Raw genomic sequence first — 24,498 nt, 5'->3', positions numbered from 1 at the left:
GGATAATTCTTACCATAAAGATAATTCCTAACACGGCGAGCCAGCGACGAAGGTTTGAAGCAGGCTTCCACTCAAACTTCACCCAGCTGTACGGAGTGAACTGGAAAGCTATGCGCTTTATCTTTCCCCTTAGAGAGAAACAGTAGATCTAATTACAACACAGATACATTTTTAACACAGCAATATTGGCACTAACTGTAATTAAAAGGGGCTATACAAGCCAACTACTTGACAACCCTGTCAAAAACAACATCAATATCTTTAAATATTGAACCTCATGCCACATATCTGTCCCACAACAAGTGAGGAGGGTTAAAGAAATTAACATTTCTTCTATAAGAGTAAAGTTAGTAGTAGGTAGTGGGTTAATCACCCTGGAATAAACCACATTTTGCTTCAGAGAGTCAACAGTTGTCAGTGTTTATTCGTACTTGTATGTGGGGATATTCCACAGCCCCTGCCACTGGTACGGCTTCATGGACAGCCAGCCGAGGGTCTTCATGCCGCAGTAGATCCCCAGGCCGTTACACACCAACACGTCCATGATCCACTAGAGAGAGATAAACAAAACAATAATATAAAAGGGTCAAACCAGAATTACCACCTTGCAGCTCTACTCTTCCGCCAACTGTCGTATTGTCATCACTTTGTCATTTATCCTATCAGACATTTTTATGAAGTTGTCACGTGAAGCCTATACATTATTGAGTTATTGCCGAGAGCTGTGTTCTGTGAGGTTAAGTTGACCTTGAACAAATTGAAACGCCTCTGGTCTTGGCAGATGGCTGACAGGTCTAGTAACACTCCAATGTATTCCACCTACACGAGTTTGTTGGATCAGATATTATCTGAGGACTGTGTTGGTGTTTATAGATCTGCCTGACTCTCCTATTTAGTTCTGAGCTAGGACGGTAAAATGATACTTTAGCATTCCTTAAACACTATAGTGTTTGGTGAGTATATGGGTACCGAGCCCCGGTATTAAACGGGCCCCGGGGCTGAATTATTAAAGACCGTGGTACCGTTAAGCGCCGACGTTAGCGGTCTTTTTATCGGTACTGGAGACATGTACAAAATATATGTCATGTGTATTATTGCTACACAAACATTATATTGTAGTTTTAGTGTCGCCAACTCCGTTTCTAACATGCAAAAAGACTGCAAAAAGACGTCTATGATTATTTTTAGTATTTTCGATCTCTCTCCCGTCTGTGTGCGAGGGGGCGGGGCAGTTTACACACACGCAGCTGCTACATGCAGCAACACACACACAGACACGGAGGAGATGGCGGAGAGAACTCGCTCCGAGGTGTGGTTAAACTTCACCCGGCTCGATGCCTAAAGTGCAATAAGAGTTTAGCATGTAAGGGCGGTAACACGAGCAATTTGTCTAAACATCTTGCAGAAGTGCTCCACATTCAGACGGAGGAATGCACCGGGTTCGACTGTCTTTCTAGTAGCTCTGTAGCTCCATCCACGAGTAACGTTTCCACGTCAGCAACACACGCAGTTAACACAATTATACAAACATGGGTTAATGATTAGAGGTAACGGAGTTATTTATTTTGTTAAAGTTTCAGCTATTCTGTTTACAGTTCTGTCATCAGATTTATTTTTCTCCAAAAGAACCGATAAAAGTACCGTTAAAAGACCGGACCGATAAGCGGTATCGATAAAAGTAGTAGTACCGTTAAAACCTTAAAGATACCCATCCCTATTGGTGAGTGAGAAAACACAAACATAGTTGCAGACAGAGCAAGTGTTTCCACTGCAAATCAATTTCATGCGAGCAGGTTTTTGTCGTTAACTCAACTACAGTTATATTACATTTTGCATAAGTCTGTTCACACCCACAAGCCTTGTCTTTTCTCACTGTAACTCACGGTGACCTCCATCTAATGTAGACTCAGTGTATTCACAGTAAACTCCATGCTGAGGCACACCTGTAGACTCTTAGGTATGCACAGAGGAAGAGCTGTAATATTTATACTTGCATGATCCCACCAGCACTCTGAGAAGTTCGGCAGCTGGTGCTCCAGGCTGTATTCCAGGAACTCAAACATGACACTGATTATCATACACATCCACCAGTCCCGGATCACCAGAGTCTGAGGGAGAGAGGAGGAAGTTAGTAGGAGGAGGTGAATGGTGGGCAGTGGGAGGAGGAGGTCAGCATGATACCTTAAAAATAACATTATTCCTTGCTGCAAATGCAAAACAGTATACCAGTGCTGTCAGTCTGACACACAAGAGCAGCATAAAGAAAACACTGATCCGAGTTGCGAAGTAGATTTTATTTTTAACATATAAAACAAATCTGTATATATATTTTTGTCATATTGATATTGTACTTTTTTTTAAAGATATTAATATTTACTGTTAACATTTTTTTTGTATTATTGTATAATAGTTTTACAGGTTGTTTTCTTATATTTTCTCTCCAACTCTGTTTATGTATGCGCCATTATACACCAAAGCAAAATCCTTGTATTTGTAACCCTACTTGGCAATCAAACTGATTCTTATTCTTATAATACTAAGATTTTTTAAATGTAACAAATGTGTTGGTATTTAAGGATTTAAGCGATCATTATTTTAGCGAGTCAGATTTATGAAAATCACTTGCTTTAAATGTATTTTAATGTATTTTCTGCTAAGAAATCATTTCCATTCCCTTGCTAAAAAAACTCAATCAAGCTCTTCTAATGTTGTTTAGTTTCATCAGTTGAAGATGGTGATCTTTGGACAATAACAGTACATTTGAGATGAGTCTTCTCCACACACACCTTGATATACCATCCCAGGAAGTGAGCTGGAACGAAGCCGTCTATCTTGTCCTGTAGAGACAAACCAACAGTTTATTTAACAACTTCTCCTCACCAAAAGTGTCAACTACTTTTATCATGTTCAAATCTGTCCTGAGAATCAATAAAACATGTTTCACTGTTATCTGATATGTTATAGTGCAAACAATTGATCATTAAAACAACAGATCAACCAATAACAACAGTAATCATTAGTTGGAGTCCTACTCTCTCTCTGTTATAATGAGTAGGACATCTAGGTCACATTGGTAGTAACCAGACATGAGCCCAGTGAGTTCTGGGTCAGTGAGCAGCTCATACCTTGGCTGGGCATCATAAAACACAAATAGAATAAAATGCCTCCAAAAGCAATGTGTTTTTAGACAGCATAGCTCAACTACATTGAATTACTGTGCAGAGAGAAATGCTGTCCATAGTTGTTCTTAACCTATCAGTCCAAATGTGTCTAATATTCTAAATAAATTAAGTTTATTCAAAATACGTAGTCATAATTAGACAGTTTTAAAAGGTTATTGACATAAGCTGGCTGTAATTCAGTGCAGGATGTGGTGAGTTTGACCCACTCTCAAGGACTGAAATCAGGACAACAGTAGAGGCGGGGGGGGGGGGGTCATCGTGGCAGCGGCCCCCAGGGGGGAAGAAGGCCTGGGTCTATAATCTGCACCAGACACAAGCCTCTGGAGCCAGCCAGCACAATAACTATGGGTTTGTGCATGTGTGTATGAGAGAAACAGGGAGAAAGCAAAAGGAGACAGGGGGGGGAGAACTAGTGTCAAACGGGAAGAGGAGGAAGAGAATGAGTGTGTGAAGGGATGAGGGAAAGAAACAGACTAGTTTAGGCTGCCTCACTATGGGAGGTCATCAAGGTCATTTCCTTATGAGGAAAAGGGCAAAAAGTAGCTAAATATATATAACAAGACCAATCCAAATAAGTGGCCTGTTAAGAGTTTTTAATACTCATTAATGGCACTGCAAATGTTAAAAGGTCCCCTATTATACTGTTTTTCATCAATATATTATAGGTCTCATATATATAAAAAACATGTCTCTGAAGTGTTTGGCTCCAAATACCAAACAGATCATTGTAGCATCCCATAATCCCCTCTGTTTCAGCCCTGTTTCCAAAGTGCTGATTCTCTTTAGATGAAAATAAGGAGCCACTCCCCACGCCCCTCTGAGATATTTGGTTAAAGAGAACAAAATGGTGCTCTAGAGCAGGGGTTCCCAACCCCCGGTCCGCGGACCGGTACCGGGCCGCGGAGGTGTTACTGCCGGGCCGCGAAATAGCTGTGAGTTTATCGTAATATTTGCAGAATTATAAATATATAAAAATATTTTATCATAATGTTTTTTTCAAAAAGTGTTTAATGTTCGCACCTATAGCCTACCAGTTATATTATTTCATCCAGTAGCCTAGTTAATCTTTCACCAGAAAACCGTTGAAAATGGCTTTTATGATGTTCCGAGGGATTCGGCGGCTCAGCCTGGTCTCAGCCTCTCGTGCGCACGAGAAAGTTACCAGTGCGCCAAGTAGGAAGAGGAGCGCACAGCAGACAACCGTTTAATTGCAGACTGTTATGTTTATGCGGGGAAATGGCAGTGCATACATTATTTGAGATATATTTCAAACTCAGACTTCATTTTAAGGACATGTCGGCCAGGGGTGTAGAGCTATTTGTTTAAGCACCGGATTGGCAAAACAGGAGTAAACCAGTCTGCCTTGATCTATGAATTCATGTCCGGGACTCTCGCGGTATCTGCTGCCCGCAGCTGTTTTATAAAAGGAAAACCTCCTTCACTTCATGAAATGGCTGCAGCACCAGGAGGCAGCGGGACGTGTAACTCCGCCTCTGAGAAGTGCAGCACCAGCGTGCCGAGAGCTGTGCCTTTTTACGCACCGCCTTCGCTGTGTTTACCTTCATCAGAACAGCTTAAGAGTGACCGCAGGCTGCTACGTGTTAACCACACACACACATCGAACTGCCCGATTACTCCCCCTTTTATTAGTTTTATGATGTGTGTGTGCTCAGCTCAGTGTGTTTGTCCGGCATTTGTTTTCAAATGACCATAACAGTAATTTACACACATCTGGCTAACTCCATAGGTAGCCTATGTTTCCAAAATAAATTAGTTTAATCTTAATCTCGATGTGTACACACACACACACACACACACACACACACACACACACACACACACACACACACACACACACACACACACACACACACACACACACACACACACACACACACACACACACACACACACACACACACCACACACACACGCACACACACACACACACACACACACACACACACACACACACACACACACACACACACACACACACACACACACACACACACACACACACACACACACCACACACACACACACACACACACACACACACACACACACACACACACACACACACACACACACACACACACACACACACACACACACACACACACACACCACACACACACACACACACACACACACCCACACACACACACACACAACACACACACACACACACACACACACACACACACACACACACACACACACACACACACGTTGATGTATCTGTTTTCCCGTTTTGGTTTAAAAACTGAATAACGTCGGTTTTTTGGTTTTCAGAAAAACCCAAAAACGACACCGGTTCTTTTTTAAACATTGTTAATATGTTTTGGATGCATATTGTTCTAGTATTTGTTCAGGCTGTTACATACAATTAGCCTCTGTTGCTACCTGCTAGTGGTGAGTAAATATTAAAATCAGTTAAAATTGATAACTGGTTCCGCGATTATTTTTTTATGTATCTGCCGGTCCTCGGCACAATAAAGGTTGGGAACCCCAGGTTCACACAGGTTTTTATATAAATGGATCAGGACAAAAAGAGAGAGAATCTTTCTTCCTGAAACTTCAGAATCTCTTTCCACAGAGGGGACACATCATACATGAAGAAGTGGATTTTGCATAATAGGTGACCTTTAAATATGTGTCAAACAGAAAGCTTTTACCCACATGTTCACGCACACATGAGTCACACCATCTTTATTACTGAAAGATATCAGGTGCATTGGTTACATACATTTAAAATTACCTTAAGGTCTTCCCTGGATAATAAATGTTACATTTACATTTAAACAGTCTTACCCAGATGTTGTGGAAGGGGTCGGTGGTGTTGCCCGGGTCGTACATGAGGCAGTTTCCTCCATAGTCGCGCTCCGGCAGCGGGACCCCCAGCTTGGGGTCGATGTACTTCATGAACTGTCGTCCATCGTGCACCGTCTGGGGGACAATGTGAGGAGGATTATGGAAAGTGTCAGCAATTATGTTACCTGAAACTTCGCTTTCATAAAAACAGAGCCAACTTGCCATCATTGAATATTATAAAGAACACTGAAATATTGAGAATATTAAAGAAACAAGTATAGTGTTAGTAGCTTAAGGTCTACTGAAACAAGTAAAACATAATTTAGCAAAGATACTACAAAACTATAGAATAAGTTTTCACTGCAGGAAGAGGCTTCTACAGTGTTGTACAAAACTGGAAAACATTATTAAACATCCCTCTTCAATGTGCTTCAATTGAAATCGACACAACATGTCCTTTTAAATAAATGCTTTTATAAATGATACTTCTTTGTGGTACATCAGTTTTAACAATATCCAGACACACACTTATTTTAAGTATTACCATGTTAAGGTTCTGGCTCAGTGACATTTTACACATGTGGGATGCCGCCAACAGAAAAAGTAGCACATTGCAGAAGAACTTTGAACCAAATCCTCTATCTGGGCCAGTGTGAAGTCCTGGCTTAAAGATATACAGTATATGAACTCTGCCTCATAAGAGCAGGATTGAGCATCTTCTCTTTGGCTAGTGGACACAAATCCTTGATTTAAAAAACGAAAGTTAAAGTGGACCTATCATGCTATTTTTAGGCAATAGCATAGGTCTCAGATATATAAAAAACATGTCTATGAAGTGTTTTGCTCAAAATACCAAACAGATCACCCGTTCTAGTCATGCCTCATATCCCTCGATTTCACTTCCTGTTTCAAAAGTGCTGATTTGGGGTATAAAGCTTTAAAAAATAAAAATAAAAATGTGATAAAAAAAAAGGAGGGGGCTGAGCTCATGCGGGACCCGGCAGCTACTGTCTAAACTAAATACTGCCGTGATGAAACGCCATATCATGGATTATCAAGGATTGTTTCTGAAACAGTACGGAGCTCAAAGGCTTTCTCTCTTGCCGGTTATACCACAAGGTGAGTTCCTTTTTATTTCCTGCTTCTTCACACACATGCTCTGTGCAGTGCAGGTTAGCTCTGAGTGTTAGCGATGCTAATGTAACCATGCACCGACCATATTACGTCCAAAACAGTCAGGCATTGTTTCTGATAGCAACGTTTCTGATAGGGCCATGGTTGTAAAGCCAGCCTACATTTCCGATATTACGTCAAATCGGATGCAAATCTGGATCAGCTCCGTTGTAGCTCCGTTTTTAGAGATTTGGGTACGGAGGAAAAGAGAGAGGGTTTTATTTTCAGACGCTGCGTGAGTTCCCTGACACACCGAGGACACATATTTATGTATAAAAGACAACAAGTGCATTTTGCATGATAGGTCCCCTTTAAATGTGAATGCCCACAAAGTTAAAATAAAATAACTTGATCTGGGGGCAGACACTACGTCACAAATAAGGTCCAGTAGAACGTGTACATTCTGAGAATAGGTTTCAGCTTTAATATCACCAGCACACCAACCTGGAAGAGGATGAAGATGAGGAACAGCTCGTAGACGACAGAGACACACAGCCAGAACCTCCAGTATGCTACAGAGAGAAAGAAAAGGGGTGAGAGTTTCAGCAAGCTAATCACAACAATGTAACAATTAAACATGTTAGATGTCATCTGTGAATTGATAACTTAAGTTTGAGTTTCTCTGAAGATTTAGGGTGGCAGATAAAAGATTATTAACGTTATATTAATGTTATAGTCTGAATGTTATCTGAGAGATGCATTTAAAAAGGGGCCTTATTGTGCTTTTGGGGGTTTTCCCTTTCCTGTAGTGTGTTGTAAAGGTTTTTGTGCATCAAATGGTCTGCAAAGGCTAAAATCCCAAAGTTCCCTGCATAGGGAGTTTCTCTCCCACACATGGCTGTGTGTATAAGTGCCAAATTAACTTGTGATTCTAAGATGTGCTGATTTAAATACTTCTGCATTATTAAAATCCTGAATAATAGCTTCATTTTGTTCCTAATAAATACTTCACAGAGTGTTTCTTCTATCCCCAAGGAGACAGTTGAATCCAATAACATTTGAGTACCACAGTCAGAGGGATTGCAACAGAGAATCTGGCTTCCTTTAAAGTTCACTTGTGAAAGGACTATTAATGGATGTAATTAAAGCCCACAGCTATCATAGCCAACCCTTATAATAAATGACCTACAAAAGGATTAAATTACAATGTCATTATTCTACAGTAGTCGTTTCTTGTGTATCGATGTGTGGGCTGTTAGACTCCCAGCAGGTGATCCACCCGGAGTTGCAGGGTGTACATCTAAAAGTCCCTCTGGAGCTTTTCCCATGATAAAAAGCTGTGGAGCTTCAGCAGAACAGCACCGAGGTGAAAAACAACTCAAACTACTTGGCTGGCTTGCAGGTCAGGGAGCATGACGGAGCCTCTCCACACACACAGAAACAAAAAAACCTTCTGTTTACCAAAAGGGAGGGGGGACGAGGGCAGAAGTAAGGCAACAGCCCAGATTCTTGCCGGGCTACTTCAACGAACAACATTCAGAGTGCGCCGTCATCTGACTTCCACACCCGGCTATCTTCCTTCCTTATTTTCCCTCTGGAGCTATTGGAAACATGTTGATGACCTAAATGACAAACTACTCTCGTGAACTGCACTTGTATAGAAGCATCCCTTTATAGTTTAGCAGATTAAAAAAAGAGGTACATAGTGTCACAGTTTGAAAAAATACTCTCCAATCCAAAAAATGCTTTGAGACATTATCCATGTCACCACCAATATTCACGAAAACTTTAAAACAACACTGATGCTCTCAAAACAAAGTTAAAATCAGCTGAAACACCTTGTAAATTGTAGTTTCATGTCCCTCTTTCTGCATTAAAAAGCAGTTCACTGAACTCTTGGAGTAAGTGTTTAGTAAGTGTGAGAATGCTCCATTAACACCATGTTAAAAAAGATTGATTGAGCACTGAAGTCCTTGACTTATATTACTGCTCTAAGCCAGGAGGGACGTCAACAACATGTGATGAAGATGTTCATCAAGTGTGTTTAATTTCTTCTCTAGGGGATTCGGACCTATCCTATGCCAGGAAAACACCCCCCCTTTCTTGCATTTACTCATAAGTCTCCTTAATGTTGACAATCACAAGCCATAGTGTGTATTGATTCCCAGCACTCAGAGGATCTTATCAGCCAACATGAGACTCTGAAATGTTGGTATCGATTTATTTAGAGGCAACTGCTCTTAGGTACCCCTCTACACAGGAAGGTAATGGAGTTATCGATAATACACATCATAATGTCCGACATCACAGGGGCTTCTTTTGGTAACAGCATGCTGTATACACAGTGTACAGTTCTTGTTTATTACTGTAATGGCAGATGTATTTTCAATATGTCAGTTTGTAAATGTGTGTTTTAAAGTTAAGAGGCTGTTAATAGATGGGTTTTGACCTTTCCCATTATGTAATTCATTCTTAATCTTGGCATGCCTTGCACCGTTCTGTATGTTGTTTAAAACTGAAGAATATTGCATTGGTGTAACTGAGATACATCTTTTATTTCAGATTCAGATGGTATGTCAAATGCTTTCAATGCTCACTTCAAAAAGGCTGGTCACATTTTTGATGAGCAAAGTCATGACTCTCTGCTTGGCTCACAGCCCTAGTCAAGAGATGAACTCCCCTGTTTTTGATTTCGCTTATTTCTCGGTCTCTGAAGTCTTACAGGGTTTGCACTCAATTGATCCTAAAAAGTCTGCCGGGCCTGATGGCCTCGACCCGTTCTTTTAAAAAAATTGCAGCTCAGATTATAATTATATATAGCACAACCAGTAACTGATATTTTTAATCTCTCCCTGTCCACTCACACAAAGATTCTTGAGTCCCTAGTTTTTTTTTTTTATTCACACAACATCCTTAACCCTATGCAATCTGGATTCAGAACAAAGCACAGTACTGTGACTGCCAGTCTGAACGTCTTAGACGATATTTAGGCTGCTTTGGATAAAAAAAAATCTGTTTGTGTTGCATTGTTTATTGACCTAGCCAAAGCATTTGACACTGTAGATCACCACATTATGTCTAATGTTATGTTGGTGTCTCGTTTCGGTCATAATGCCATTTGCTGGTTTCAGACTTATCTAACCGACCGTACTCAATGCGTCAGGCTGGGTAGTACCGTCTCTGACCCTGTCACATTGGAGAAGGGAGTTCCAGAGGGCTCTATTTTGGGGCCCTTGCTCTTTTTATTATATGTAAACAATATTTGTAATCAGATGCAATTTTGTACCTATCATATGTATACTATTGTATACTCATGTGCTCCTTCTCTGGATATGGCCGTTTCCAATATAAAATCAGATTTTATCACGCTGCAGCATACGCTTATTGATTCAAAACTGCTATTGAACAGTAACGGAGCGTCCACACTACAGCTCCAAAAAAAGCTTGGAGCTGGGCGTGTCTGAAGCTTGGGGATGTTATTCAAGCAACACGACCAACAACCAATCATGAATCTCCCGCCCCCGACATACAAAGCAAAAACCCCCGGGGATTTTATGGGAGCAATATATATATATAATCTCCCCAAACAGGCGAAAACCTACCAGTTTCACCCACTGTCTCTGCCACCTCCCTCCATGCCTGGTTCCTCCGGTTTGTATCCGGGTAGGTGAAGAGGGTCTGGTCATACAAAACCGGGTGATTTGCTACGGCGATAATTAGTTTCTCCTCCATCTTTTTTTGAAATATAGAAATGAACGGCGGGATATCTCTCCCAGCTTAGACGCGGTTTGATTAGCTACGGCTTGATCTGTCAGATTTTCCGAAACGGGATTTGATTGGCTGGCGCTGGCTACTCCGGCGTCAGAAGTTGAACATTGTTCAACTTCTGTCGCCTGAGACGCCGGAGACGGACCGCTATGCTACCCACAATTCAGTTCGGCGAAAAAAAGCGGCAACGTGACGTCACCCCATTCAAAGTGAATGGGCAGATTGAAGCTCTCGACGCTGCAGACGCTGTAGTGTGGACGGGCCGTAAGAAAACCAAAGCAATGCTTTTTGCTCCCAAGTCAGCGGCCTCTTGCCTTTCCATTGACACCCTTGATGGCATCTCGGTTGAGTTTGTCGATACCTACAAATACCTGGGCTTTTGGTTGGACAGTAATCTGAACTTCAAACACCATATTGAAGTTCTAACAAAGAAATTGAAATTCACTCTTGGCTTCCTTTTCAGACTTAAATGTTGTTTTTCAACTTCATCCCGTAAAAGGTTGGTCTCTGGCTTATTCCTGTCCCAGCTGGACTACGGTGATACCATTTATAGATTTGACTGTCCCACTGTTTTGGCCAAACTTGGCCCACTCCACCATGCTGCACTGCGTTATATATCAAATGCACCCTATATGACTCATCATTGCACACTGTATAGCCTAACTGGATGGTCCTCACTTACTATGCGTAGGATTGGTTTATATTAATGTATAAACCCATTTTAGGTAAGCTTCCACGGTACATATGTGCCAGATTTGTTCCAGTTTGTAACTCTTACAACCTCAGATCCAGTGCCTGGATACGGTTCCAGGTTCCTGCTGTGCGGACTGAGACTGGAAAAAGGAGTCTTTTTTATTATGGTCCTTGGTCTTGGAATGACCTTCAATCAAACCTAAAACTGACGGCACTTGTCTCAATAGCCTGTTTTAAATTAAAGTTGTCTGAAGTCCTTACCACCAGCTGCTCTTGCAGTAATAAGTAGTGCACCTTTCTTACTGTCCAAATGTGCACAATGTAGTGACTGCTTTTTCATCTTTTGTTTTCTTAGTTATGTTCTCTGTATTTTATATGTTTGTCTTATGTGTTATGTGTAACGTTGCTGCCTTCTTGGCCAGGTCAGCATTGTAAATTAGATTTGATCTGGTTAAATAAAGGTTAAATAATTCTCACCTGGATGTGGTCTGGTGAAGGGCCCATCTTTCGCTTGCGTCACTCCAAAACAAAGAAACACCAGGATGCTTGCCACAATTCCTCTTCACGGCCAAAACAAAGAAACACAAAAACATGCAATTTAAAGTTGTGTTATATAATACTATGAACAAAACCACTGAGAAAAACCTGTCTTTCCTATAACTACAATTGATGCGTTTCCCTACTGAAATGACCAAAAACCATAGATTTGATTGTATTTATTTAATTGATTTATCTCCCAGCTTTACATTATACTAAAAATAAATACATTGTGTAATGAATATAGGAAAAAGACAACACTGTAAAGTTACAGGAAACATAGAACTAAGCTAGCCAGAGATATGCTGGAAAAGTGGCAATGAAGATTTAAAACAATAAGAGATTCAAGAAGATAACAAATATATTGCAGAACAGTGGATGGTGGCTTCTACTTTATATTTACCCTAAAAGTGATGTTGGAGCAGCTGATAACAGCGCAGACTATTAAAGGAACCCAGCTTTCTGTTTGAGCTAAACTACATTTGCATTAAAAGTTGTAGATTATAAAAATGAATCTAAGGGATTATGACTATTTTGTCAACGTACTGTACAACTAGTTCTATGGGATCTGTTGAACAGATGTCTTTCTGTAGTGAAGAAGCTCTCGGGTATTTATCCTGACAAGCTGGACTGTGCTGAACTGTGCTGACAGCAAATCCTGTTAAGAACCATCCCATAATCCCTCAATAACACCAACATACAAACAACAAACTGTCAGAAACACACTTATCATGTATGCAGTTTGCTTGTGCTTTTCATGCCTTATACTCAGGGCTGCACATAACATGCGCACCCCCCGACAAAAAAGGAGCACCGCGAGCCATTTAGGTTTAATTTATTTCATCAGTCTGCGAGCACGACGGCATCTGTGATCCCTCACTCTACCCCTCGCTATCGCTATCTGCGCTCCGCACAGTAACCCACAGTAACAGCAACATCTCCAGGTGCTCCTTTGAGAACCAGGGCAAAAAAGTGATGTGCACCCCTGCTTATAAATAAACGCCCACACAAAGAGAAGCTTTTGCTTAAAAGCTAATTTTTTTAATCTGAAAGCTGTTCATTTCAAGCAACTTGTTCTATCTTTTAGTTCACTTGAGGTCATTAAACAAAGATAGCTTTTTTGCATCAATCAAAACTCTTATCAGAGCCAAGTTGTGTGTGTGAGAAACTCTGAAGGCTGTTATCAGACCAGCGTGAAAAATATGTAAACTCGTGACCGACATGATGAAGGTGAGCTGCCGAAAGTAAACAAATTCAGTTAAAAAAAGTTTCTTTATGTTCACATGTATGTGGGATGTTATCAATACCACTCCAAAAAGAGGCACAATGAGTGGTATTACAACAATATAGCCACTTCTAGTTAGTTTTAATTTGAACGCAATGCTGTTATTGTCTAGAAGAATCTTTGCATGACTTCAATTTTGCTGAACTTTAACACACAATCTGAGTCTGTAACCAATTGCACAACAACTTGAGGGTGGAGGGAACAGAGAGAAACAGCATGTTCAAAATAAAAAAACAGCCAGCTAATAATAGCTAATTTATAAAACACTGCGTAATAGAATGAGAAGCAACAGCAGTACAGTTGTCCTCTTCATTTCATAACGTCACAAACAAAACCAGCCACTTTGCTCTTTTTGACTTCTGACACACTGAAGGGTAGACAGTGCAATACCTAAGTTAGTTTAATGAAACAGTGACCTGATATCTCTGATATTCCTTTCCATGGCCACCAGGGTTTTGTTTTTCTGTGAAAAAAATGTGGCCTTGAAAGAGAGCCAGCTGGGTTCAAGGGGAGAGCTTCGGGGGAGGGGAGTGGTTCATTCTGCACCCCACCCACGTTGGTGTGGCTCTGGCTTCATGCCAAACAGTGCTAAACGTGAGATTAACATTGTGGTTCTTATTGGCTGGTTTGTTATGGGACCTATTCATCAGGGTTTGAATGTGACACGATCCACAAAAGATTGAGTAACACTCAAACTGTTGCCTTTATACCGACATACAGTTATTTCAAATAAGAAAAAAGGAGTGGTGGTCAATGTCTGATTGAAATATTACAAAATGCAGATGGCGATTAGGTTAAGGCTATAATCTGGCATACACATATTTTCTTTATTTAGATTAATGGATTTGTATGCCTGGTCCTTAATCAATAAAGTTATATTGATAATAATAATAATAATAATAATATAATAAATGCAACCACATCCACATATTTTTATTTATATGGATGTTTTTTTACATTTATATGAAACTTTAAATATCTGTGCATTTATTTACATTGAGATGAATCCGACCCAATACAGGGAAGGGAAACAAATCCAAATGTAAACCCAGGATGACTAAACATTTAAAAGACAAAAATACAATTAAAGTTATATATTTTCGATGCTGATCAGTAATAAAGTTTCCTCTCAAGATAAACTGCTGTAAAAATAATTATGTTTAACTTCAGTCCCATCAAAAGGCTTCAGTGGATGAGGTGGACTGTATGAGTGCAGCCGGATGGTTCCTGCAGGGTTTTGGCTTTGGCAGGGTTTTTAGGAAGTGACGAGCCCACTGACCTCTTAGTGTTGTAGGCCGTGTCCTGGGGGGTCTCCTCCAACAGCGTGACGTAGACCAGAGCGCAGGTCAGGATGAACAGCACCGTCACAGTGTGGGCTCGCCTGCAGAGACAGAGAGACAGAAGGGACAGACAGAGGGATATTAATAACACGTGCCAAGAGGAAAAAGCTGCTGGAGAGAAAAACACTGTCTGACAGTATTTGAGGTCACACAGGAAAACGAATAGTAATATTAAAGAGGACGTATAATGCTAATTTTCAGGTTTTCATAAATTGTAGGCCCCTTTAATACACTGTAACAATCAGAACAGATTGTTGATCATTAAAAAAAAAGGATTGTAAAGATCCTTAGCGTGAGCGTGGAAAATCTGTGTGTCTAATAGCCAGAAGAATATATAATGAAGGAAGTCGAGATGAGAGAAAACAGATGTCTGGTAAGAAACTGGGTTACTTCAGCGGAAAATAGTTACAAAGAGGGTGTGTAGCAAACACAATACACAAAGAGGTATGGATTTTACGAGTCAGTTCAATGTTTTCAATCACTAACCCCCTGATCCCACCGGAAGCGTCTGCGCCGCGCTGCGACCTCCTCCTGCGTCATAACCCACTAGGCGCGTTTCAAAACGTTGCGGAAGCGGAGCGTCGTGTGTGCAGCCTCGCAGTATTCCACCAGACCCGCTGCGCTGCGCCGCGTCAAAAATAGGATTCATCCTATATTTTAGAAACTCCTTGCGGCGAGGAGCTTCTGGGACGCTTCGAGCCGCGGCGCAGCAGGTCTAGTGGAATAGCACCCATTGACTAGAGTGGCCGCGATCGCTAAAAACACCGCAGCGCAGACGCTCCTGGTGGGATTAAGGGGTTAGATGGAGCAATAGATGTCAAAAAATAGACTGGACTTCAGCAGGGTCTGTTAAACTTGCGAAATGTTTTTGGATTTGAACTTGAGTTTAAAAGCGAGTTGAGTTTTTATGACGTTGGCCATAAGCGACGCGTACATCTCCCATATCACCCGGCGGCAGGAAACAACCCTTAGCCGTACGACAGTTACACACTACAGAAAATAACAGATCATACATACATGCTGTAGCGGCCAAAATCATATAGAAATAAAACAGATAATTAACTTAAAATAATACAGCCGCTGAGGCACTAGTTAGCGGATCTTACGCGGGGCAATGATCATCCAAGTCCAGACAAGAACCTACATTTGTGCATTTTATTCCAATAACAAAGCACAATGAACAGGTTTCCTATATCTCTTTTCCTATGGCTTTCCTTTGTGTGGCTTGAATGAAACACCCTGGTAAAAAACCGTTTGCTTACTAGTGCTCTGGCTCCCACCACCACCTGTCTCCAATATATACAACCAGGTGCTCTAATCACCCAGTGCCCAAAAATGCCTTCAAAATAAAAGCATAGAAACTACTTTAACTTATGACACTAACTAAGAATACATTTACAATAAACAGCAAGAGAATAAATGTTAAACTATTAAATAATATAAAGAGATATATAGCTCCAACACATGCTATAACGTTGTATTAATAATAATAGATTTATTTTGTTCGCGCTTTTACAGGTGCTCAAAGACGCTTTACAGATATAGTGAAAAGAAAAGAAAGGAACAAACAAATAAATATATAGTTAAAGTTAAAGTCAAATAATACAAAAACAATCACACATTAAAAGCCAGATTGAAGAGGTGAGTTTTTTGAAGGTGGTGAGGTCAGTGCAGTCTCTGATGGGTTGGGGGAGTGAGTTCCAGAGGGAGGGGGCAGCGACGGAGAAGGCTCTGTCCCCCCAGTTTAGTATTAGTTCACTAACTGATATGAGCCACAATCAGTATGTATATAGTATGTAATGGACTACCCCAGGAATTCTCAAAAATAGAAATCGTGATAAGCCGTTGAATGGTCTTTGGCAGACTGACAGGGACATGCAAAATACTGAATAGAGCAGTGGAGGAGTTATATTGATGTTTTATACTATGCTTGGATGGATCGGACAGTATTTATTGGCGTCCAAGGTTGTGTTCAGGGTCGATTGAAGCCCTTCTGAACGTTTGACCTTGTGCCTGTTCTGTGTTTGTTTGCTCAGGGATCCCCAGCTGTTGAAAGCGCTCCATGCACATCAGTTCGAACAACAACACCAAACAGCATTGTGAGCCAGTGACCTGCCCATGAACCACAAAGCTCACTGAGCAATAAATAACCAACGGCCAGCAGTGTCAATTAACCTAATGAGATGACAAGTATCGGGCATTAATGAGTATTGCGACCAGTGCTGCTTTATGTAAAGACGATTATAAAGCAATTTGGCTTTGATTGCAGCAGCATGTTGCGGGTACAGAGCACATTCCCTCTAAATTGTTGCTGAACTTTAGTGTTTGTTCCCACTATACAGTATAAACAAACATTCATTAAGCTACACATCTCTCCAACTCAACTTGTCAGTGTCTTGTCGGAAAAGGGTAATGTTTACAATAGTGTCAAACAGTGTTTCCGCCAGGGGTGCGTCTTGCCGTCATTTGACGCCATTATTCAGCTCGAGATCGAGAGTTTTCATTGCTTGAAATGACGAAAAGGAAAAAGGACAAGGACATCCCTCTGTTGCTGGGGCAAAGGAGTCTGGTGGGATTATTTTCGCCGCCAGCAAAGCGTGTTCCTGTGACGGAGATTGTACTGCCGGCGAGCCTTGGCGGGGGGTGCTAGTGGAAAGTATGTCTTGTCATTTTTTAACCGCAATCTTCGCAAAATCTGTCATAAGCTAAAATCAAATTGACAAAATCAGGGATGGCGCTATCTTGGTCAGGCTCTGGTAAAGACACGGAGATAGAGCGAAACGTGGGGTTCCCTGCAAGGCTTCAATTGGTTTAGCATCACGTTTTATTAATTTAAAAATTACTTTTTTTTTTTTAAGTAAAATGCATTGATAACTTCTTTGAGGCATCAGTATGTTGGTTGTGCCCATAATGTTGAGCGAGTGTGTGGTTGGGAAATAGATAATAAGATAATGAAAGAGTGTGTGTGATGGTGAGTAGGATTATTGGTCGTCAGCTGGCTGAAAACACAATAACATTTGGAGGCCTGACACAGCAGCTGACCATAAACAGTGAACAACTTTTACCAACGCTAACACCAAAGCATTTCCCTGCTTAGTGACATTTACTTAACACAGCCATCCTCCAAAGATTTCATCATGATGTTGCTTTAGAATAAATACTTTGTCCATGTTTCCTGTCATTAGGGAACATGTCACCAGGTGCAACGGGTCTGTCTGTTGTGGGTTTTTGTATTTATTAATGTCAGCTGAACAGAGGCATCAGATGTTTCAGACTGTAGCTACAAACACAGTTGTCTTTTCAGGCGACTTAAATGATAGGGTTAAAGCACTATATATATATATATCCGTTTCACAATACAGCATGGTATGAAAATGTATGGTTACCCACCATTTGCTTTTTTACACTATTGAAGACAACTGAAATAAGTGGGTGTGTTTGTTAAAAGCACAGACAGGAGCAGTGCATCCATCTACTGTTTGTTGTTAATAGTTTATAAATCACAACATTATTTTAAAAACTCACAGTTGATATTATTTTTCATTAACTATAGAATGCTATATTGCTGTTAACATGTAAACTTAATTAATCATATCACCTATTATAGTTAGATGCTATCATTTCATCAGGTTTATAATAAGATTATTATAATCATGATGTTTATTACTTTAAGGGCCATAATTGATAATAAAAATAATCATGGTTATGGCACGATATTATCTCATAATTTGTAACCCTATTAAGTAACAAAATAATAAATCACCAGCAGTTTTATTATTTAAGGTTACGCAATCATACGATAAGCAATGGTTTAAAAAGACCCTCATTTTGTATTGAGCTTATTGCTGTTATGCATCAACCTAAAGAGCGCCAACCACTCTCATGCTCTCCGTCTCGGGGTCTGAGTCACGGAGACGGCACGCCAGGTGTCGCTAGCAATTTATCCCAGATTAACCTCCTCATCCAATCAGTTTGGATGGGCCTGGCTCCTCTCTCACCCAACGACCACTCACCACCACCGGGAGAGGAGAGGAGCGCACGACACCAGCCTGAGCTCAGAACCAGATTCACCCCTCAGGTGGAGGCTGAACATCCAGAGAAAACAAGCTACAGGTTAAAGACAGTCTAAGACGATGAGGGAAATTCTATCACTGGAAGACACAAAAAGGCTGGAGCTGGAACTGAAGTCGTACAACGGTGACGGTTTAATTTGAAGCTTCATCAAGGAAGGCTACAAACAATGTTGGTATAAAAGTGTTCATGCTGTGTGCCGCCACTATTTCTGATAATATCTCCCGGGGTCAGATTTTTTAACTGACTCTTAAACTGGTCATAAACATATCTGCCAGAAGTCAAAACATGTCTAAACTCCAAAAACAAAAAGGTGCCACATACAGATGTAGAATTACAGAACAGATCAAGGTCAGGATGTATCAAATAAAAAAGCTGCACATTTGAAAGTAAGACATTAATATGACAAATAATTCCAACTAAAACCACAAATGACAATCAATTTAATGTTGGCAAGTCAACACTTTAGACATAAAGTTTAAATATAATATATTAATAGATAGGAGTTAGCTCCAAATATGGTCATATTTAACAAAGATCAGAGTATATGCAAAGAAAAGCCTAATGTTGTCATGCAGTGAATGAATAGGCTTTAGTAAATTACCAAGCTTAAAATGTGACATTATTTGTTATAAATACTTGATTTTTTGTTTTATATATTTGAGCAGAGTATAATCTGTTTGTTATGATCTAAATGTGTTATAAATCTCAGGTTCACTGGCCCTGTAACATAAATCCTGTTGTGAGTTTAGTTTTCTTTAAAGTGGCGTTACAACTATAACTTCTTGTCTGAAAAGTGAAAATGTATCAAAAAATACATAACACTTTTTAAACTTAACACTGTCAGCAGTGAAAATGCACGAAGCAGTGTCAGTAGAAACTAAAATGTGTGGGCAGCAAAGCTATTTAGGGAAACATCAAAAGTAATGAGCCAGCACAAAATGTGGTTTCATCAGGCGGACTTCTATAAAAGGATCCGAGCTATTCCTCTTTCCTCAGAAAGAAATATTCCCTCCACTCCAATCTGTGCTAATAAGGCAAGCTGCATGACACATGGTTATCTTCCTTAACAACCACAGGAAACTGACACCATCAACAAACTGTTCTTTGGTGTATCTGTGTAACACTTGGGAGACTCCCACAACACAGCCAATGTGCTTCTGTCCTGACCGCCTGATAGGAAATGACCCTCAAACAACTCGGATCTAATTACTTCCTTTATTTCAATTGGGGATTTGTGGTTAGCTAAACTCTTTCTTCACAGTTAACCAAAGTCAAGTGTCCACTAGGGTTTCATCTGAGGTAGCGGGTCGCATTAGCGCATTTATAAAAAAGATTGACTGCCTAATGTGCATTTCTATGTCTTATGACAGATAGGGAGAAGGACTAAGATGCTACACATTAGACATTTCATTTAATGTTTCTTTCGACTCCACTTTGAGCGATAGAATTGCTAACAAAGCACTTATATACTAATAAAGGACTGGCTTACCTAAAGCCAGTTGAGTAGCACTTGAAATGTTTCAGCTCTATGAAACCTGGTGTACTTATATGATTCTGTTTTCTTCTAGTTTGTATCTTGTTGGTCGAACGCACTTACTGTAAGTCGCTTTGGATAAAAGCGTCAGCTAAATTCAATGTAATGTAATGTTCCCCTTTTACACACATGCAATCTTAGCCAAGTTGCCATGCAAATCCTGATTTGAAACTTGACCAGAAGTTCAACAGCTACATTCTTCATTATCAATTACCTCCGACTGGGACTGCCAAGCAAACAGTAAGGCAGACATTCTGAGCAGCATTCACATAGATAACGAGCAACAAAGGGCGTCTGTGGCTCAGTAGGTCACTGGTTTGATCCCCAGTCCCTGCAGTCAACATGTTGATGTGTCCTTGGGCATGATACTTAAACCCCAATTGCTCCGAAAGACTATGCCATCTGTGTGCAAGTGTGTGAATGTATGTACAAACTGATGAGCAGGTGCCGCACCTTGTATGGTAGCATCTGCCTACAGTGTATGAACGTGTGACCTAAAAATTGTCAATATTGTACATCTTATTATTTGACTAAACAACCAATTGCAGTCTAATTTAACAACTCTGCATTCAACCATTACCATTATGTTTTACATATGTGTTGAAACACTTTCAGTGTAAAGTACAAAGTGCTGATTAAACCGTATGTTACAGTGCTGTTCGATTATACTGCAGAGTTTCAAGTATTTAGTCGACCTAATTGATATGCTTATGATGGCGATACTGTATAATAGAAATCATTCTATACTGCAGGATGCTGGCCTACTTTCATATCCCGAATAGACCAAAGTATTTGAGCGTCTTTGTTCCTGTTAAAGCCTCCAGTAATACGCTAACAGGAAACCTAGGAGGTAGAGGTGGTAACACAGTAATGAGGAATCCTCACTAATTGTTTCTCTCAGGGAACACCAGTCTCCTGTGCTGTCAACGATATTGGATAGCTTTGCAGATTCTTCCTGCCCTTTGCTTTCCACACAGAAGCACGGCTTTCCACACAAAGCACAGATGAGACAGACATACACTTACTCAGGCTTATATATTATTCTCGCGACAGGTTGATGGCCCATGGTGGCAGTATTTTTAGCAGGACTGCCGTATGTCACTTTTCCAGACTATCCTCGTGCCCACACATGGTAACACCTGCATCCTGCACATGTCCCCGCACTTGTGTATGCATTTGTGTCAGTGCGGGTGAATACAGGACTCACTCCTCCTGTTGGCTGCATTGACAGAATACCTGTCTCCACTTCAAATCTGTCATGGATATCTTTCTGCTGAAGCTGCAGGCTAGGATATTGGCTATTGGCTTGTCGACAACAAGCTCTGCACTTGGATGTGCAATGTAAGCATCAATAACATCCTGGCAGGCCATACACCTTTATAACTAACACCTTGTGGATGCTTAGTAATTTCATTTGATCATTTGAATAAGTTCACATTTCATCTTGAACACAGACATGCTATTAAAAACACAATATTTAAGACAAGGTCACAGTATTTGTAAGGATTAACTGAGATCTCCTGGGCCTGTCTTTCAGTTCACCTTGAAAGCTATAATAAACCACTGCTGTCACCCCTGTTACTGCATGTACTGAGAATTAGAAGTACTCTCATGTAGTCACTGATCAAAACAAACCCCATCACCTCAGATGCTGCAGCAGCAGTCAGTATTTGACATTTTCTATTCCTGACATTGCCATAAAAAGCACTCACCAGAAAAAGGTGTTGGTCCCGTCGTCGTAGACTTCACAATCCACTCCACAGTTCCTCCAATTCATGCTCTCCCTGGAAGTCTGCTTCATCACATTAGCCTTGATGTGTGCGCTGTGATCCGGACAACCCGGCTCCAACGCACCGTCGTTGACCTGCGCGGTGGCGGATGTGGCGCACTTGCCGGTGGAGCTCATGGCAGCCACGCCGCTTTTCCTCGACTCGGGCTTGGTCATGGCTTTTGACTGCCCCTCGGTGCTTTAAACTGAGTCTGTGCAGTGTGATTTATCCCTGGGCTGGGCTCCAGTGTCATCCGCGTTAGCCCCACCCAAGAATCTGTCAGCATCCTGGGGAGGTTTGGAGATAATGAACGTTACTAAAACTAGGGAGGAGAGAATAAAACCTTAAAATCCTGCTGAACACCGCCCTGTATAGTATGCATACAACATGTGAGTTAGCTTCTTCTGCTCTGCCACCGCCTACTTATTATAACCACGGATGTGTATAGAAAACTACCGAGGTAAGACTGTCATGTGTCAGCAATGGCGACCACTTTCTGACATAACGTGTTTTAATTGATGCGTTCAGGTGATGAAACAGGTCACAGTAATGTCTACTCATATTATTCTCGTTCACATGTATAGATTTCACTTCTCCTGCATTACTTGCACATTAGTCTTCCAACATTCTCTTACACTATTTTATTTCTATTCTGTTATTTCTTGCATAATTTATTTGTTTATAGTTTATGTCTTATATATATTTATGTTGCATTATTGGAGGATCCCGGGACTTCCATTGCCATATTTACACTACCTACTGTGCATATGACATTAAGCCTCTGAACCTCCTGCACTGCCTTGATGTAAGACAGCTTTGCTAACCGTTAGCTCCATGTAGCAACCTATCTTTTGACTATGTGACCTTGCTAACTAAGCTAAGTTAAGGAACAAGCTTTTAACGACTAACCAACATATAACCATTATTAATCAAGGCTATTTTTTACACATGCTTTGTTAGAAAGTGCCTTTGTACTAGAAAGCTTTACATTTAAGCTAACATCACTTACCAGTTGAATTTAATGGATTACTGACTGATCCGGATGAGTTCAGTGAGTCAACGTAAGCTGCTAACGCTACATCAATACACACGTTTGAAATCCCGTTTTGTTAGTAAAAAGAAAAACACATTTCGCAGTAAACTGTGTCCCACACTCCGCCCGGAGACTGGCTTTACTGAAGCAACAACAGACTCGATCCAGACAGATTTAGCTTCACTCCTCCAGACACACATCATATGGGCAATGGGCATGGCGTGTGTTTGGTGTCAAGCTGATAACGGCCGCAGCAAAACCATATCCGGTTAATTATTTTCAAAATAAAAGCTAATCCGTTGGTGTGAGTTGAACATTGTTTAATATGTAAACACAATCTTGAACCCGGAAGTCTAACTCTTGTTACTTTTAACAATGTCGTTGAAATGATGTTCTGACTTTATGTGGCGCGTTAAGCTGAGGATCATCCTTTGTACCCGCCCATCTACTTCCGACCCATGGGACCTTATTTCGGAAAAGGCTTGTTTGAGACGCGTTGCGGCTCGCCTCGAAAGTAGACGAGAATATCACAACTTTGTGTGCCGTGTGTGTGTGTGTGTGTGTGTGTGTGTGTGTGTGTGTGTGTGTGTGTGTGTGTGTGTGTGTGTGTGTGTGTGTGTGTGCCGTGTGTGTGTGTGTATGTGTGTGTGTGTGTGTGTGTGTGTGTGTGTGTGTGTGTGTGTATGTATGTGACCTAGCATTACTATACTTGTGGGGACCTACATCTGTTTACACAGTCACGTGTGGGGACTCGCCTCCCTTATGGGGACAAATTGGAGGTCCCCATGAGGGGAATCATTAATTTTAGGGTGAAGACTTGGTTAGGTTTAGGATTAGGGTAAGGTTAAGGGTTAGGGTTAGGCATGTGTTGGTTATGGTTAAGGTTAGGATAAGTCTCCAGGAAATGTATGTAAGTCAATGTAATGTCCCCTGAAGTGATGTATACATTGTGTGTGTGTGTGTGTGTGTGTGTGTGTGTGTGTGTGTGTGTGTGTGTGTGTGTGTGTGTGTGTGTGTGTGTGTGTGTGTGTGTGTGTGTGTGTGTGTGTGTGTGTGTGTGTGTGTGTGTGTGTGTGTGTGTGTGTGTGTGTGTGTGTGTGTGTGTGTGTGTGTGTGTGTGTGTGTGTAGTACCCACAGCCAAAGGCAACATGCTCTGCGGTCAGGATGAGGCCCCCTGAGAACTGAGAGCCATAACGGCCACCCTCATAAACTGTGAGGGCAGAGGTTTAGTTATTGTAAAGGTAAATGGATGACAGGAATAGCCCAAGGCCTTAAGTATTTGTCTAACTCAGTTTATAATGTTTGACTGCATGCCATATAAAACACTTAGCATTCAAACACAAATAACCCTT

At 40.9% G+C, this 24,498-nt stretch overlaps 1 protein-coding gene across 1 annotated transcript in view; it reads right to left on the bottom strand.

Moving 5' to 3' along the window:
* The window catches only part of ptdss2 (phosphatidylserine synthase 2), a 34,107-nt gene extending 10,704 nt beyond the window's left edge, over nt 1-23,403 (bottom strand). The window contains exons 1-10 of the mRNA XM_034236147.1: nt 23,122-23,403; nt 22,056-22,399; nt 14,675-14,776; nt 12,051-12,133; nt 7,617-7,684; nt 6,000-6,134; nt 2,787-2,837; nt 1,995-2,108; nt 432-550; nt 14-128 (exon numbers count right to left, since the gene is read on the bottom strand). Coding sequence (XP_034092038.1) covers nt 14-128; nt 432-550; nt 1,995-2,108; nt 2,787-2,837; nt 6,000-6,134; nt 7,617-7,684; nt 12,051-12,133; nt 14,675-14,776; nt 22,056-22,288 — 1,020 coding nt within the window. The 5' untranslated portion in view covers nt 22,289-22,399; nt 23,122-23,403. The remainder of the gene's footprint in view (nt 1-13; nt 129-431; nt 551-1,994; nt 2,109-2,786; nt 2,838-5,999; nt 6,135-7,616; nt 7,685-12,050; nt 12,134-14,674; nt 14,777-22,055; nt 22,400-23,121) is intronic.
* Nucleotides 23,404-24,498: the final 1,095 nt, after the last annotated feature.

The sequence above is a fragment of the Gymnodraco acuticeps genome, unplaced genomic scaffold (genome assembly GCF_902827175.1).
Source record: "Gymnodraco acuticeps unplaced genomic scaffold, fGymAcu1.1, whole genome shotgun sequence".
NCBI classification, from domain to species: domain Eukaryota; kingdom Metazoa; phylum Chordata; class Actinopteri; order Perciformes; family Bathydraconidae; genus Gymnodraco; species Gymnodraco acuticeps.
This window is presented reverse-complemented; position numbering and strand designations above follow the sequence as displayed.